The 17,861-nt window shown below is 31.7% G+C and overlaps 1 protein-coding gene across 1 annotated transcript; it reads right to left on the reverse strand.

The window, feature by feature from the left end:
• Positions 1-2,075: 2,075 nt before the first annotated feature.
• Positions 2,076-2,779, reverse strand: LOC132950393 (probable zinc transporter protein DDB_G0283629). Its single transcript, XM_061021826.1, has 2 exons — positions 2,173-2,779; positions 2,076-2,131 (listed from the first exon to the last, which is right to left on the reverse strand). Exons 1-2 carry the CDS (start codon positions 2,777-2,779, stop codon positions 2,076-2,078), a joined length of 663 nt encoding a protein of 220 aa, XP_060877809.1.
• Positions 2,780-17,861: the final 15,082 nt, after the last annotated feature.

Consider the following 17,861-nt stretch of genomic DNA (forward strand, 5'->3'; position numbering starts at 1 on the left):
AACATTATCACGAGACAAATTTTGTTCGGGTCCGATTTCAATAAAAATTTTCAAAATGTTGTTTTAGAATCATATTATATGTATAGGTATTGCAATAGAAACATTTTTTGAACATAATTAAATTTGTTCGCTTATTGTATACTGTATATTATAGTGTATGTGACTAGCTAGTAGTGGTCATCATCTTAGTTTACCGGTTAACACGACAAAACACGTATCATATTAATATAATATTAATTAAAAATCGTTGGACGCAATCGTTCTCTAACCCATTTTATAATATTTCCACTTTGCTCGCACCGTATTGCACTATAATATATCCCATCAAAACATATTCCTGGCCACCTGCACCCCTCAAACAACCCACGCCCGTCGTCGGACAAATACTTCTAATGTACCTAAACGTAATACAGGGTTATTCATAATGATTCGTTCGATTTAAAACGCTTATACCTAGATATATTTTTAGTTTTTAATTTAAGTGCAATATTATGATTTATGATAATATTATGATAAATAAAATAAAATAATAAATAATTAATGGAACCTATAAAATATGTTCTGTTCCCTGGGTCAAGCGGACAACATCTGATCGGAACTCAAATTCATTCAATGCATATAGAAATAGGTATCCGAACACGGTATCTTTGACCTAACCATAAAATAAGTAGTCGCATGGTGTTCGATAATGTGAACTTGGTCGCCACGGGCATATAGTGTATCGGATAATTCATTTTGAACAACTCTGTATATATATATATACATACAATAACACTATTATTAATATTATGATTATTATTATTTAATAGAAAACGGTCTTGAAATAAAGTACACACCAAGGGATATAATATATATTTATATGGGGAAAATATTGCCGACGGACGGCAATAAAAACGCCGCTGCGGTATTATTATTATTATTATTTGTTTTTTTCTATTTCCATCTCCGCTCCGTCTCCTATTAGTATTTTATATTTTTCCATCTATATTTATGTAGGGCGCATATCCCGAAAGAGATACCAGATTAATGTTTCACGGAAGAGATTCTTTCCGGTAATAAAACTCGAATAACGTATGAAAATATTACGTTGATATATATATATATATATATATATATATGTACATGTAGGTTAGGTACCTATATATATTTTTTTTTATATATGTATATAATACAGTAGTTACACGAGACCGATAAAATGGCAAGGAAGAAAAAAAATAAAAATCGATATCAACCGCGGTGCAATAACCACAAAAATGATTAAATGATTCGACGATAAATTTTCTACGACGGACTTATCAGCGCACGCGCTCCGCGGCATATAGCCGATAGTATGTATAAGAAGTATACACGCATTTATAAACGTTGAGAAATTTAATAAAACAATTTACTTGAATAGGTAAAGTTAAGTAAATTTACCTACATTGGTTTCAGTGGCGTATATAGGAATTAATTACGGAGGGGGGAGGGGGTTGAGTCCTTTAACCCCCTATATACGCCACTGATTGGTTTTTAAGTTAATAGCTGACATACAATTAATATGGAGGAAAATATTAACTTAACTCGGTTGAAAATAAGTATCTAGATAAATTTATTTCCTAATTTATCATCTACCACATATAGCTGATTAGTGCGTCACACATAGTAACTGTTTAGCTTTTCAACTTTCAACATTTTTAAATAATATCCAAACATGTAGTTAAAAATGTATACTATACATTACTACTATAATTTATACTATAATTTTTTCTACTGCACACGAGTTGAATTATACCTAGAAACCGTTTTGGGCTATTATACGTTTGTGTCAACTAAATTATTAGTTCAAGCCCATCAGGTATATTTATTTGTTTAATTTTAATCATTGTATACACTTTCCGGTGCGATTAAATAAAACAAATATTATTTATTAACTAGACAGTTTTAATTTCGGTTATAGATATGTGATAATAAGTGATAGACATGATTTTAACTTAATGCATTATATTTTAAATTAATAAAGAACATTTTTTATATTATTTATTATTTAAGTTAAAGTATTAATATTGTGGTAAGCATATTTTCATCTATTATTTCTACTATAATTTTTTATATAATTTTTCCACCACCAAAAAATGGGCAGTGGTTTCCATATCCTTTTAGAGCGCGTGATCTGTGGTTGTCCTTGTCCCTGTGGTTGTTTGTTTCCTTGTGGTTTTATATGTCCCGGTGATTGTTTGTGTCCTTGTGGTTGTTTGTGCCCTTGTAGCTTTTGTCCTTGTAGTTCCTTGTGCTTCTTGTGCTTTTTGTGCTTTTTGTGCTTTTTGTGCTTTTTGTGCTTTTTGTGCTTGTGTTTGTGTGTGTGTTTGTGTGTCTGCTTGTGCTTATGTTTGTGTGTGTGCTTGTGTTTATGTTTGTGTCCGTGTTTGTGAACGTGTATGCGAGTCCGGTCGTGTGTGCTTTTGTTTGTGTCTTTCTGTTTAGAACAAGTTTTCTTTTCACTAGAAGGTGAGCGACTACAAGTAATGTTTATACTTTTGCCAACTTTTGGGTTAATAATATTTAAGCTGTATCGGCTATCATCGGCTTTGCTTATACTTCTCTTGGCGTCTGGGTTTATAATATATTTGCTGGCTCTGCTATCAATATCTTTGCTTATATTTCTCTTGGCGCCTGGGTATATAATATTAGAGCTGTATCTGCTATCATCGACTTTGCTTAGAGGTCTCTTCGGGTTAAATATTACAGCCTGATTTAAAATAACCATCATGGAAAATATTATCCATACTTGCAGTGAAAACATGTTGGTCTATAACAAATTTTAGTACATGAAATTAGAATAATCAAATAAATATAGGGTTACTCAACTGTGTAACAAGCTCAAAATTCTTTATTTCGAATAGAAATAAGTTACAGACACAGTTTTTCTTACATCTAATAAATGTTTTTCTTACGTTTATAAACCTACCTATGCTTTTTCGTTAATAAAATATTTATATAGCTTTGTATGAAGAAAATGTTATCATTTAATGTTCATTGGTCAAACTACTATCAACACATTAATAAGTTTATGAAATAGGATATTCGTTTTGTACATTTAATGATATAATTTGTATCACAAAATTATATTTAAATTAGCATTTCATTCTATATGGTATAACTGTCGAAATATTTTGAAATTTTTTAAGCTAACAAGACAATTGATGATTTAGATTTTTTTTTTAAATTGTCGATACAAAATGTATATTGAATGTTTATGGTGGGATCAAAAAACCTAAAAATATTTTTCATAAGCATATAAAATTTAAATTTAAATCATAAGTCGTCAAATCAACAAATGTTGCAAATTATTTCGTAGTTTATAAATAAATACTTCATAAGATCATAAAATCTAAAAAAATATGTAACGTATTGTTTTATAGACATTTGAAATAAAAATTTAAACGAAACTAGATATTTAAACGGAAATAATAATTTTAGTGGAATTAAAAAAAAAACTTGTGCATAAATCCACAGAATTCTTATGAGCGATTAAAGTTAGAATTTCGTCGAAATCGCGAAACTTTGGCAATTATTATGTAGTTAAAAATATGTTTAATATTCATATACTTTAAATTTGAAAATGAAATAAAGTTGTTATAAAAATATTTGAGCGTAATTTCGTCTTTTTTTGGGAGCTACTCTGAAGTTTAAATTTTTACGAAATTGAATATTAATAAGTAATAAAAGCTCCGTCACTCTAGCACCCCAAGTTCTAAATTGTTCTTCCAAAATTACATGCCATTATGTAACCGTTTTGTTACGAAATTTAAACACGATAACTTTTTTTTGTAACTTACAAGGAAGGTCAGAATTCCAAGTTTTAAATCCGTGTGCTGAGTTGACGTCGACCCAAAATAATTCATTTGTTTTGAAATTTTCACAACATTTTATAGCCAAATGAACCTAAAATTCGAAAATGTATTATGTCGTACTTGTGTAAGACGAAGATAACATTCACGGATGCGACGTCCTTTTAATAATCATAATAATATTAATAGTCAGTAATCAGTATTATATTTTTTATTATGCTAAATGCTTCACGAATATCACGATAAAATAATACCCATTATGGGCACAGTTTTTTTTTGCTTATATATTTTTAAATTGTTGTATACGATATTAACTACTTATGAAAAACTGTGTTTTTAATTTTTAATCTTTAACTATAAAAATTGATCATTTTATACATTTTTAACAACAAAAATAATTTTCAAATGTTCGTGATTTTGAAGAATTTGAACAAAATTCTATCTTTAGACGCTCATAAAAATTATTGTGAATTTAAGCTCCAATTTTTTTTAATTACACTAATAGCAACTTAATTAACTAATACATTTTTCAAGTTTTTTGATAAAGTGAAACATTTTTTATTGACAATAATTTTACAAAATGCCTTATGCCAATATTATAACCTGAATATGTCAATATTTTAGAAAAATGTTATCATGTATAGAAAATGCTAATATCTATAAACATTTGGTGAAATTTTCAAGTACCTATGGTTATTTGTTAGAACAATTTTTCATATGCAAATAATTTATCATTGAATTCATATTCAACACATATACCTATTACAGTGACTTTCCTCTTTTTTTAAATGTACCTATCTTTGTTTCTTTAATTTAAAAATAATTATAGCAAGTAAATTCAAATAATACATAAGTACGTCATACCTGATTGTTTGATGTTGAACGCATTAGATAGGTAATAGAACTTAAAAGTGGTAACTTCATAGTTTCAACTGGCACTCTTTAAATACGTTTACTTTTTACTATTACTAGAATTTTAATTTTTATAACTTGCATTAAAAATTTTTTATGAATCCAAAACTTGATTAATTTGACATTAATATAAAATTTAATATACCTATTATTAAATGTGAAAAAATATTATGCCCACACGTAAAGATAACGTAACACATTAATAATGACATCAAAATAGGTAATTATTTTGGCAATCGTAATTTAAGTTAAATATTATTATTATTCAAGGATTAATAAAATTAGGTAATAATTTATCAAGTTGTATGATCATTAATTTAAATGACTTTTAACAGTTAAAACGTATAAAAAATATATAATTGCACCTGCATTAAGTAACATAGATTATAGGCAATTTATAGCATTGTGTTTAATGTGTATTGGGTTTGAGTATACAAATATGAGATGTGTTACACGTATATTATTATAATCTCATATAACATAATTTTTTTGTAAGCTTTTGGAGCAGTAAATGCTTGCTTTTGTCTTCAACCTCAAGACATTTGGGGAGGGTGGGGGTAATTTATAGTAGAAAATTCCCAGTACTTTTCATACTAGTGGTAAAACTATAATTTTTACGTAAAATCATAGTTTTGATTTTGGGTACTCATTTAAAGGCGAGACCCTTTTTGGTCAATTCGCTTTTGGATCAAATTTCAAAAGTCAATTATCTTTACGACCAAAATCGTACTCTTTCCTTTTTAGTCGATTCACTTTGCGGCCAACCTAAAAAGGTTAATATTCGATTAATATTTAATAACAATTAGATACATAATTAATAAAAACATTTTATATACCTAATTTATATTTTTAATGATTTTCTATATTATGTATAAAATAAAGTAAGGTATCTCCTTACCTACCTATAAATGTTGACAATATATGAGCATGCTTATAATAGCCGTAGAAAATCGTCAGATCAAATAATTATTGTTAATAATGTATAAATTAAATTATTACCAGGTATGTATACATTTTACACAGCTTATATTTTTAATAATTTTCGATATTTGTAATCGAAAAAAGATATTAAACTTTTTTGGTTTGGTCGAAAAGTGAATCGGCCGAAAAGGGAAGGGTATGATTTTGGTCGAAAACGGTCATGCTCTCGTTAAGCATTTACTAGTGAGATTTTTTGGTTAAGTATATTATGTTACCTACAGACTACCACAATATTGTCTTTTATACCTACAGGCTATAAACACATTTAATAAAAAGTTTGACTAGTTATAAATATTTTGTCGGTATTTTTACTAAAAGCGCGTGTAATGTACACGACTGTAAATAATAAATAATAACATATCCAAACCGAAAGCTAAATATTTTATATATTTCATTCCCGTTATCCGAATAGTTTGACTATGGTCTATAAACTCGCTTGTACTCGCTTGCTCCCGCTCTGCGTCGAAAATAATTCGTACTTTAACCGTCGGAAACCGATATAAAAATAAATAAATATTGTCGTCGAATTCGAAACTGCAGCAGTGTTCGGGCGGTGGCGTTTGTTCGGGGAAAAAGAGACGGTATACTACCCTATTATATTTATTTTAAGTAGGTATACCTATATAAATTTCATCGTTATTTGGACTAGCCGACGCCGCCGACAAAAAAAATAAAATTCAACGACAATAAATTATTAATGTTCGAAAACCGATTTCGGACAAGTCAACAGACTACAATACGCCGACACCCCGGGCCATACGCCTACGGTTTAGCAGCCCGTGGGGGGGGGGGGTGTGATACACGTCAAGTGAATTTTTTTCGGTCGTCGGACAAGACGGTGATATATATACATGTGATATTATTGTCGTGCGCGTTTATTATATTATACTGTTATTATGGAAACGGCAAAACTGTTGTAAATAACTGTATAACGCGTACGACGTATATCCCATATCGTGCGGACGTACGGTACACGTGCGACAATGATCGCCTTCTTAGCAGCACGGCAGGTATCCACAGTAATAATTCATTTATTTTATATTATAATATAATAATACCTCTTTTGATGACACGGGTCGGCGGCGAGCCGGACGTTGGACTGTCTGCGACGAAACGATCGTCTAGACGATTAGCTCTACAACGAAAATAATAACATAATGGCCAGTCGGGTGGTATATCACAGTAGGTATGTATACCTACTATAACACGTTCAATGGTCATTGTAGGGCGGCGATCAAAAGGCGATGCTAACAGTCGGCGGTACCCGCGCAGAGGATCTATATTATAGTGTATTTTCTGCGTTCAAAATATAAATTATTTTTAATGAAAATAAACGTCCTCGGCTACAGTGGCAAATTTATTGAACTCCGGTGACAATATTATTATTTAACCAGTTTTGACGTCTATACCAAATTGTACGTTCTGAATAAACCACGAAACTCTGGTACATGTTAAATATTAGAGCGAATTGACCCGCTATCAAATATTCATGACTTTTCAAACTGTTTGTACATTTTTAAATACTCATAACTCGCTTGTGTAGGTATAACTACTAATTGTTGTATATTTCTTGCAATACTCGTTGGATAGGTATAGTGAGAATTTTTTTATATTTTGAGCGCTGAGTGGGTTGTGATATTATATTATGATTCGATGATCGCATTTAATAATTCTATGGCATATTTAAACAGCTTATTATATTGTTATCATCAACACTTATCGTGTTCGTAGCCTAATAAAAGTATAATGCAATAGCTGTAACATAATACACCACAGGTGTCAAGCGTATATCGCGGGACGACAATCCAATATTCACAGTCGGTGTGATATAAATCGGGTGTGTGATAACCCTAACGACAATATTAATAATAAATTGTTAAAATATGTCCGTCGGCTATAGAGAAGTAAATAACGAGGAATATGTGTATGAATTATAACGACCAAAGTCCGAAATAGCAGTACAAAATAATATGGATGATTTATTTATTGAAAATTAGAAAACAGTTCGGCACAATTGATCGTACGTCGGACGATAATGACGAGTGACGGGCCGAAGTCCGAAGTCATTTATAAAACAATATTATGTGAGCAAGTTATTGTCCTGTAATATGTTATGATTATCAGTTATCACTATAATATAACAAGTAATAACTAATAATCATAGATAATATAGAATTCAATATTATCTGTTGGTAACAAGTAATAACTAACACGACTACAATAGACGTATTCCTGAAATAATAATGTCACCACACGATTTTTTATCATAATATTATTAGTTTCGTCGACTTTGCACTTGGAATTAATTTTACGCTGCACGTGGCAGGTCCAATGTGTATTCGTATATTTTGAAAGGCCGCAGAAAATCGCATAATAATTTCGTAAATTCCAATCGTATCATATTATGACTTATCTCATTGTCTGTTCCGTGTTCTGTTCCATACCAACGCGATTCACGCAAGACTCGTGTGCGTGGAAATCCTTTCATTGAATGGAAAATGTTCCGAGGAAAAACGCAATCGACTCTTTGCGAGACGTCCCTCGCGGTCTATAAGCATCATTAAGCATAGACATATTTTATTTTCGATTTATCCGTATATTAAAATCAAATAAATATTACTATTATTTATTTTATTATTATTACCTATTTTAATACTTTTTGTAATGGTGTAATTTTTTAAACCAATTAAAAAAAAAATTGTTTGGTATCGAGCACAAAGTTTTATAGAAAAATACCTAAAAATAAAAACAGTAAAATTATTTGAATGCAAAATAACTATTTACGGTTAAAAATGAAGTAGCTCACATTTAGTCAGTTTTGATTTTAGTTCTATAGTTTTGAGGAGAACTACAGTAGTCGATATACAAAAATTTGGTATAGATCTAATCACCTGACAAAAATGTACGGCTTTCGTTTGATGGGCTTAAATTTATTAACAAGTTTACTATGTTTTAATCGGAGAGATTTTCAATGTTTGTTTTTTCAACTAAAATACGAGCAAATGTTTTTTTTATTTTAATTATTGTATGAATATTCCCAAGATCGGTGAACACACGCTATACATATATAATAATTAGTATTCTGATTATTTATTTTAACACTGTGGAACCGTAATCAGGTACTAACAATTTCAAAAATTATGAACTTTTTCGATAATTTTCTAAAACGTAGTTACATGCAATTCTAATATTATGTCACCCTACTTTATATTTATGTTAATTTTTAAATCACCTACTCACGTATTAGTTCTATAATCTATAGCAGAATACTTAACTAAAAATGTCTACAAAATAAAAACTACTAAAAACGTAAATTATATTATTATTATAATATTGTTGAACTATAACAATGTAATATTAGTATAACTAATAAACAACTATATTGTAAGTTTTTAATTAATAATAGCATTTAAACTAATCTGCCGAGACAGGCGAGACAGGCGAGCCACCCACTTGCAATTTTATTATGCAATACAGTCATAATTTAGACGATAGACGATGCGATAGTATTATTATGTTTACCTAAGGGGTTAGAACAGGGGTGGGTAGAGTTGATTTAACCGTATTATATGATTAATCGTGACGGTATAATAATAATAATAATAATATCGCCTTTGCAGCGGTTCGGCGGCGACGGCCGGCACTCGTGTTGTGCGTGTCGTCTAAATGAGTTTTAGCCGAGTTTCGGCGCTAGCAAAAGGTCACTCGAGTACACACACCATAAACACTCGGTGGCCGCGACACAAACACGCGCGCAGCAACGGCGTCATCAATTGACCACACGCACAACGTTCGTACTAACGAGATATTGTAAGCCCACGTACACACACATCGCAGCAAACGTATATAATATTATCGTATTGCTTGCGTGCGTGTGCGTGCCGAGGTCCGACTTGTGCGGAAAATCGTTTCGCCGGCGACGACGAGGGGGTGGTCATTGCCGGACACCGGCCCCCGGCGGAAGGGTTCGGGCAGCACAATAACTCGCTGCTAATTGACGTAAGCGCCGACCGTACGATAATTACGACGCGTTTTAAGGACGGCGATAATAATTGTTTTCGGGGCCACCGGGGGTGGTTATGACGCGATTATACATCTCGGCGAACAGCAGAGGTGGGTACCCGGTATCTGGTTAAAACGCTGCGGTTGCAAAAATTAGATACTAGCAAAATACTTTTGACAGTGGTAAAATAATGTGTTTTTCTAAACGCCGGACTTAACGTCAGCGTACATTGCAATTGCCATCAAGCATAATTATTGGCCTTTGGCTTGTTTGGTCTTAAGCCCGTGGTTAGGTGGTTATGATTTTATTATTATGAATTTATTTTATATATTATGGTTAGTAATGACTTACCGCACGGTATATTAACGTGTCGGGCGCAAACGAATAATTTTGATAACTTAAGCGTTTATGGTATTTAACGTTTTCAAATTTGCTGTCCAGTATATACTATGATAGCCTGAAGTGTATGCTATATTTTATAAAAATCATTTTAAACTTCTCTCTCGCTTTCAATTGGTATAAAATTCTATTAATTCTATAGCTAAACCAAGTCTACATGGATCACCAATTTTAATAATTTCGAAGAGTCATTTAAGAAATTAAGTTTTCAGGGCCACCAAAATTTGAATGTTACCATACCTAAAATATGTTTATCCGAGGAAAGTAAAAGCAAAATCAAAAATTCAAGTGAAAACTAATGAAAATAATTGAAAACATCAAAAATAATTATTAAAACAAAAATATCTCGTCCGTGGGCCGGATAAATTTCGACCACCCTGGGACTAAGTTGTACTCTATACTTGTACAACAACGTTGGTCCCTCTTCCTCTCTCACCCTCTCACTCTACCGTGAGTCCATATTTAATTTATACAGGTATGATATGGTGACGAGTGAGGGCTCGGTATAATGTTATTATTACAAACGGTGTGGTTGTTGTACATAAAATTTACGTCTATTACAATAATACATGTGCACAATAACAATGTGTGTATAAGATAATTGATTGCCTTGCGGCCGGGAAAATACTCTGTGTGTGTGTGTGTGTGTTTGCCGTTTCACATACATACCTAACCTGAGGCGTTCCGCAGTTGTGCAGCAGCAGCCACACGGACGACGGCCGTCTTCAATGATAAATAATAATAATAATAATAATAATATGTTATAATTGTTTCAACGGATCGTCGGTCGCGATAATAATGAAAAATAATAATAATAATATAAACAATTTATAACATCAATGCGTCGGAAGCGATGGGGGCACACACTATACAGGGCGCGATGATGATCCACCGAGCATGGTCGCCCAATTTTTTTTCTCGATTAACGAGTTTATTGAAATTTAGATTTTTGGAATTACTGCTACTGAAGGAGCTGCATATTTTAAATTTTTAATTCAATCGAAGGAGTGTCCTGTGGCGATAAAAACTTGTCATTTTCAAGTGACGACCAAGTTTTAAATATCATATTATAGGTGTAATATTGGACCTATAGTATTTATTAGAATATATTATTAATTATTATTATTGGTATAATTGACTTTTTAGTGTAGGTAATGGTTAAAAGTTAAAAAAAATATCACATTTTAACGAATTCATTAGGTAATGCACAAATGGGGGTGGACGTGTCGGGTGAATCGCTCTGTATAATAATATTATTGTAATTTGTAAGTACCTATCCGCCACGAAACTACACAATACTCGCGCGCGCGCGCAAACGTCGTACCTACCCATATAGATTTCACGCGATAAAACAATTTCGTTTTGTTTCGTTTTGCGCGGTCGCGTTATCATAACGCTTTTAATTTATCGTTACCTACAACTACAACAACAACAACAACAACGACGACGACGACGATGGTGTGTGTAAAACGAATAATCGCCACCGCCGCCGCCGCCGCCGCCGCGATATGACCGGAAACGTTTGCGTGTCTTGCGTGGCTTTCGCTCTACACACACCAACCGATCCGTGAAATTATTACTCGTTTCCGGTCGCAGTAGTCGGTGTTTGTTTCTCTGCCCGCGATCGTGTGTGTGTGTGTGAGTGTGTAGGTGTGTGTGTGTGTGTGTGTGTGTGTGTGTGTGTGTGCGTGTGTCCGACGAGCAAGGTGTACAACACGGACAGTGTGTGCGTATATATCATAACAGTATATAATACTTACTTACTTACTCACTTACTTACTCGACGCGCTCGTTATCTTATCGGTGGCATTTATAATCTGGAGAGTCGTCGTCGGTGTGTTTGTGTGTTTGTGTGTGTGTGTGTGTGTTTGTCTGTTTGTTTGCGTTTGCGTTTTGTATAATAGTTAGCCGCAATACATCATTATTATAATTTATAATAACAATATCGTGTGCACTACACAGTTGTACACGGTTGTAACGATATAATCATTGTTGTAACCATTACCACTCGGCGGTAACACGTATACAATGACCGCGGCGATAAATAAAATTAAAATATCATAATACGATACGTGCTCTTTATAATAATTATTTATGATAACTATAATTCGTGGGGGGGGGGGGGGGTAAACGGCTGGTCGCCGGTGATCGGTGGTAACCGCTGACCGAATCGCCAGGTCCGGCGGCGGAGTTGTCTGCGTAGACCGTAATATATTAATTATTATAATATCATATAATATTGTTTACGGATTGCCGATGGGGATCTGTCGTGCATGGTGCATAATATTAGGGTTGCTTTTTTCCTGTTTGTGCACTGCGAAGTTGGAGTTGACAGACGGGCGGGGAACAAAAAGTTTATCTGGAAATCAAGTATCGCCGAAACGACAACTGTAGGGATAACTTGAAGTTGATCCTTCTATAAATTAAAGCTTGAATTGCGATGAAAATGTTAGGATGCAAATCAATGGCAATTGACTTAGTGACCTTTTTTTGGGAGGAGGGGGGGGATGATTCAAAGACGCAACTATAAAACATACTACAATTCATTAATATATTATACTAAGGCTATCAAATTTTTTTGATGTTGCTATAGACACCATCACCCGGATCTTGACAGTAAAGCTGCAGCGGATGCATTTAAGTTCGTCATAAAAATTGAAGACGCATAGGCATCTATGTCGCAACTAGCGACTTTCTGCACAAAACACATATTACATTTATAATTTATAAATCTGTAAAAATAACACAACCCCTTAGTATTACTGCAGTATTATGTAATTTATTATTTCTGGATTTCTAGGTAGATTTCTAGGATAAGAAATCAGAACGCTTTATTCGGTTCGATTTATGGACTATTAATTATTATTGTATATTCTAATAGTCATTTTTCGAAGTTTTTCCGACAAAAGTTTTACCAATTAAAAATTCATCCTCTACCATACACATTATCATAGGTTATAACGATTCCAGCATTTGACCTACGGCTGAACAAAGATTTATTCGAAGAGAAAAAAAATATAAAATTCACTTAGCTGAAAAACATTATTATTTTGTGGTTTTTTTTTTTTAAACATACCTTTTGTTAGAATATAGATCTTATGTGTGGTTTCATTATACAATAGACACACCAACGTTTCTCTGCATTTTTATTTTCCGATTTTTATTTCCAAGAATCCCAATTCGTTCCTTGGCGGTGGGTCTACTCAATTATAACTCATAATAGTCCTGTAGATTTTATTAAAAACATTTTTTTTTCCTTTGGTACTTCCGTTATAATATTGTATGCCAGGATTATTTATTTAGTTATTTATAATACTTATGTTTCACTATAGTTAAATCACACTATTGTTAAATCTTATGTGGATTTGTCTATATGTACCTACTTATATATACCTATATACCTATAGACCTACCTATATACCTATAGACGCACCATGATATCTCTTAATTTTTTTTTCAGATTTTTTTTCCAAGAATTCATTCCTCAGTGGTGGTTGTCACGAATACGAGTCATAATAATCCTGTTTAGTGGAAAATACTTTACTGAGAAAATTCTCATCCCCTATATTACAACGGTTTAATGCAATATTTTAACGGTTCCGACATTTAATCTAAACTGAACAATGATTTATTCGACGAGAAAAAAATAAATGATTCACTTGGCCGAAAAACATCATTACAACGTATTTTATTTTTAAAGTATAATATGTGCACGTCGTCCTGGTTATAATATACAGGAAGCACCTATTGTTAATATATAGACCAAAAAAATAAACTCACAAATCTCTCTGCATTTTTTTTCCGAAATCATTTTCTAAGAATCCGAAATTAGGTTCCCTGCGGTGGTCACACGAATATAAACCACAATAGTTTGATATCGGGGATATAACAGTTTTTTTTACTTTAGGTACCCATGTCATAGTTTATTATATTATATTATATTGACGTTGCACCGCGTTTGGTATGCCGTCCCTAAATCGCCACGTGATGCTTCATATATCCTTACCTACCTAAATATTGTTAAATGTCCACAGACCTACCTAGTTGAACGTAGTCGGTCACTACAGTGAAGATTTCACTGTTATATATTATTACTGTAATTTATAACTGGGTATAATATTATATTCTGTTATAGCTAGATAAATGATTCACTTTTCGGTCCTATTACCTCCGTTAGCTGCAGACCGTCCAAAATTAGTTTTGACGGAATGGGCGAGACAATGATTTTAGAAAAATAGAACATTTCAGATACTTAGTGGAGCGATAAACGTATAATGATTAATGTATTGATTTTACAATTATGTGTATTGTGTACAGCGTATAATCTTTGTATTTTTGTGACTGAACTCTTAAGACATTATAATTTAGTAGAAAAAAGCCTTAATATTGAATTCTAAAGGTGGTTTCTGGTAGAAAATTGCATACAGTTGGTAAAAGTAGACATGTATCAGTTATTTAAGAAATTATATCTGGAATAAGAAAAAAAAAAAAATAAATAAGAAAAAAAGAATACTGTAGGATTTTGACGAAATGAATAATGTTTTTTTGTTAATAAATTGTAAATACATAAGTACTATTATAACAATTAATAAAATACATTTTTACGTATTTTCATCCACCCATCACCACCATAATCGCCGCTTGGTTTTTTCTGGAACTGATTGTTGTATTACTAAATTTTGTCGGTAATTTGCCTGATAATAGAGAATTCCGCGGTAAAAGCGTGAAAGCAGTGAACCGCACGTTTACTATATTATTTCCATTAATATGGCACACGCCAGAATTTCATAGCTTTTTCTAAATATTCAAAAAAATATTAAATATTTGAATTTTTGGGGGTGCTAAAGGTAGTCTCCGCCCCCCCTTGCAAGCCATTAGCTGTACGTTTGTCACCTAAGCGCAGATATTTATAGGATATAATAATACTATAGCAGATTTATTTAAGTATAATGCACACATTCAATCTTCTAACTCTGTTTAAGCACGAATAGGTTATTGAGGTGGGGACATAAGATTTATACCCCCACACTAATCCACCCCCAAAAAATGATTTATGTAATATTATACCGGCGAGTGTGTAAATTATTATAAATTGAAGTTACAAGAATTCTTACAACAGTAAGTAATATGATTATTACATTTTATGTCAATTGATAAACAATGGTAAAACCAATATTGTTAACTGTTTGTGTTTAATGGTCACAAAAATTACTTCACAGGAAAAACGCTTAGGCCTCGTATAAGAATAGTCGACTTATTATAACTGTTTTTTATTCGAAAGAAGAAAACTTTCTACAGCCCGCATTGAATTCCAATTTTTCATTTTATTTTATAGAAAGAAAAAAAAACTAGTTAGGTATTATAAATTTTGAGTTTAAAATATTGAAAACAGAATTAATATGGGGCGCGAGCTGTAAAGTTTTCCCTCTATTAATAAAAAAAATGAATTAAATTTAGTTGATTCTGCAAAACATGTTAATATTTCCGAAGAGTGTATTTTTGATAACAAAATAACATTAGCACAACTACAGGCGTCTTTGTATAAATATATTACGTGTCGTATTTATAAAATGACTCATAATAAATGCTCCGAATCTGCTCTTGGGACTATATTATTATCTTATATATTATATTATTTTAATATAAAATACGTTTTAAATACAATACGCGTCCATCTAGATTAAAATATATTAATGGGATACTAATATAATTTTAAGTAGCAACTTATCGTAAGTAAATATGTCTAAATGTATAGACTATAGACCCACCATTTTATCTCCATATTTATTGTCTGATATATTTTTATGGTAGTTTCATTTGGCTCTTTGTTGGCGGACTACACGAATATAAATCATAATATTCCAAGTATATAATAATAAAAAATAAGAATATTTTTTTTCACATTAACCTATATTATGTTATAAATTATAATACATTATATGATATAGCAGGTCTACCGCATCGGATATTCTTCCCTTAGTCGCTGGCGTGATGTCTACGTGTGCACATAATACAATATATTCTTTTATATGCACACAATAAATTGGTCAAACGTAACGGAACAATGCATTTTACACATCTCACAGTTATATTTTATTATTACTAATACTATAATCTAACCTTTATTATATAATATGTTTTTTTTTCATAGCTGTCCAGAAAAATCATTTGATTTTCGGCACCACTTCCACCAATATACGAACAGAAATAAAATAAAATCAAGCATTTATAAAAAAGTATTATGGAATATGCTATTGAGAAAACGCAGAAACTCAATACTTAAAACCTAATCAGGATGCCAAAGTCCTTTACTCCCTCTAGTGTCTAAGCAACCCATAGTTGTGGCTGTGATCTAGCATATTATCGTTAATTGAATTGAATTGATTTGCGATAACAGTCATCTGATGACTAATTTTAGCGTTTGCGGGTGATAAAATGTGAACTGTGAACTTAGAGATAATAATGTACCATAACATTTTATTTCGGCGATGTACGGCTTAGTCATATTTTGGTGAATATTTAAAAATGCCCAATATATATATATATTATATATATATATATATATATATATATAAATCTATAAATATATAGATCTATATAAATATATAGATTCCCCTGATAAGTGTGAAAGCAGTGAATCGCACTATATAATATATAAGTGTACTATTACGCGGCAAAAACCAGAATTATAGCTTTTTTGTAAATATTTGAAAATATAATTTGTTGGATTTTTGGGATAGCAATCCCTCGGGTAGGGGGTTATCTAGAGTGCCAAGGGCTCCTAGCGTTAATAGAAAATGATCTGTAGGATAAACGATCCGAACATTATTGGACACAACATTATTAAATTCATTATGTTGACAGTGACGGTTCAGTCGAATTTTCAGGGTATAGGACTTAATTTTAAATAAAGCTTACATTAAAATAGGCAAACAACTTTACAAACTCTAAAACAATATTTTATAAGTATTTTGTTCTCCCTTATCATAAATAATAATAATTCATGATTATCGTATATTATATATCAATATATCATCAAAAATAAGTATGCCTATATATTATATTATTGAACGCCACAGATATCAAGACAAATTTAGGCACACATACAACATATTTATAGGTAGCAAATTGTAGAACTTTGATTGCAAACATGGCAAAAAAATAGTAAGACACTGAATATATTAATTTTCTAGTGTTGCTATAAATTTCACTTTCGTCGTTAACTTGACGTATAACGCGTTTCTAGGAATCGACTGATAAGTTGGTTGTCGTGAATATGTTTAGCTTAAAAAACAATATTTATCTTGTAAAATAAAGTAAAACGCTACATCGGTCTACTCTAAGACGCATATAATATATGTTGCGACTCGCTGCACAAAGCACGTTAACAGTATAACATTTATCATTTTTATATCTGTAAAAATACCTTAGGTATTACTACAGTAAGATATTATTTCTGTATTGGGTTATCGGTCACAAAATCCGAACGTTGCAGTCGGTCTGAACTATCGATTATTATTTTATATTATAAGTTATAACTGGTTTTGATGTTTTTACTTACCGGCAGAGAAAAAACCAACAAAAAATTCATGCCCCTACCGTGCACAGTATTATAAATTATAACGATTCCGGCATTAAACCTACATCTGAACAAAGATTTATTCGAAGAGAAAAAAAAATATAAAATTCACTTGGCCGAAAAACATTATTATTTTATACACTGTACTATATATTTAAAC

This window comes from Metopolophium dirhodum, chromosome 1 (genome assembly GCF_019925205.1).
Source record: "Metopolophium dirhodum isolate CAU chromosome 1, ASM1992520v1, whole genome shotgun sequence".
In the NCBI taxonomy this organism is placed as follows: Eukaryota; Metazoa; Arthropoda; class Insecta; order Hemiptera; family Aphididae; genus Metopolophium; species Metopolophium dirhodum.

What these genes read in the sequence shown, in the direction of transcription:
- LOC132950393 (XM_061021826.1), bottom strand. Translation starts at nt 2,779, where the DNA reads ATGTTTTCACTGCAAGTATGGATAATATTTTCCATGATGGTTATTTTA. An exon ending in ACCACAAGGAAACAAACAAC is followed by an intron (nt 2,132 to 2,172) that starts CACAGGGACAAG and finishes CGCTCTAAAAGG; the next exon opens with ATATGGAAACCACTGCCCAT.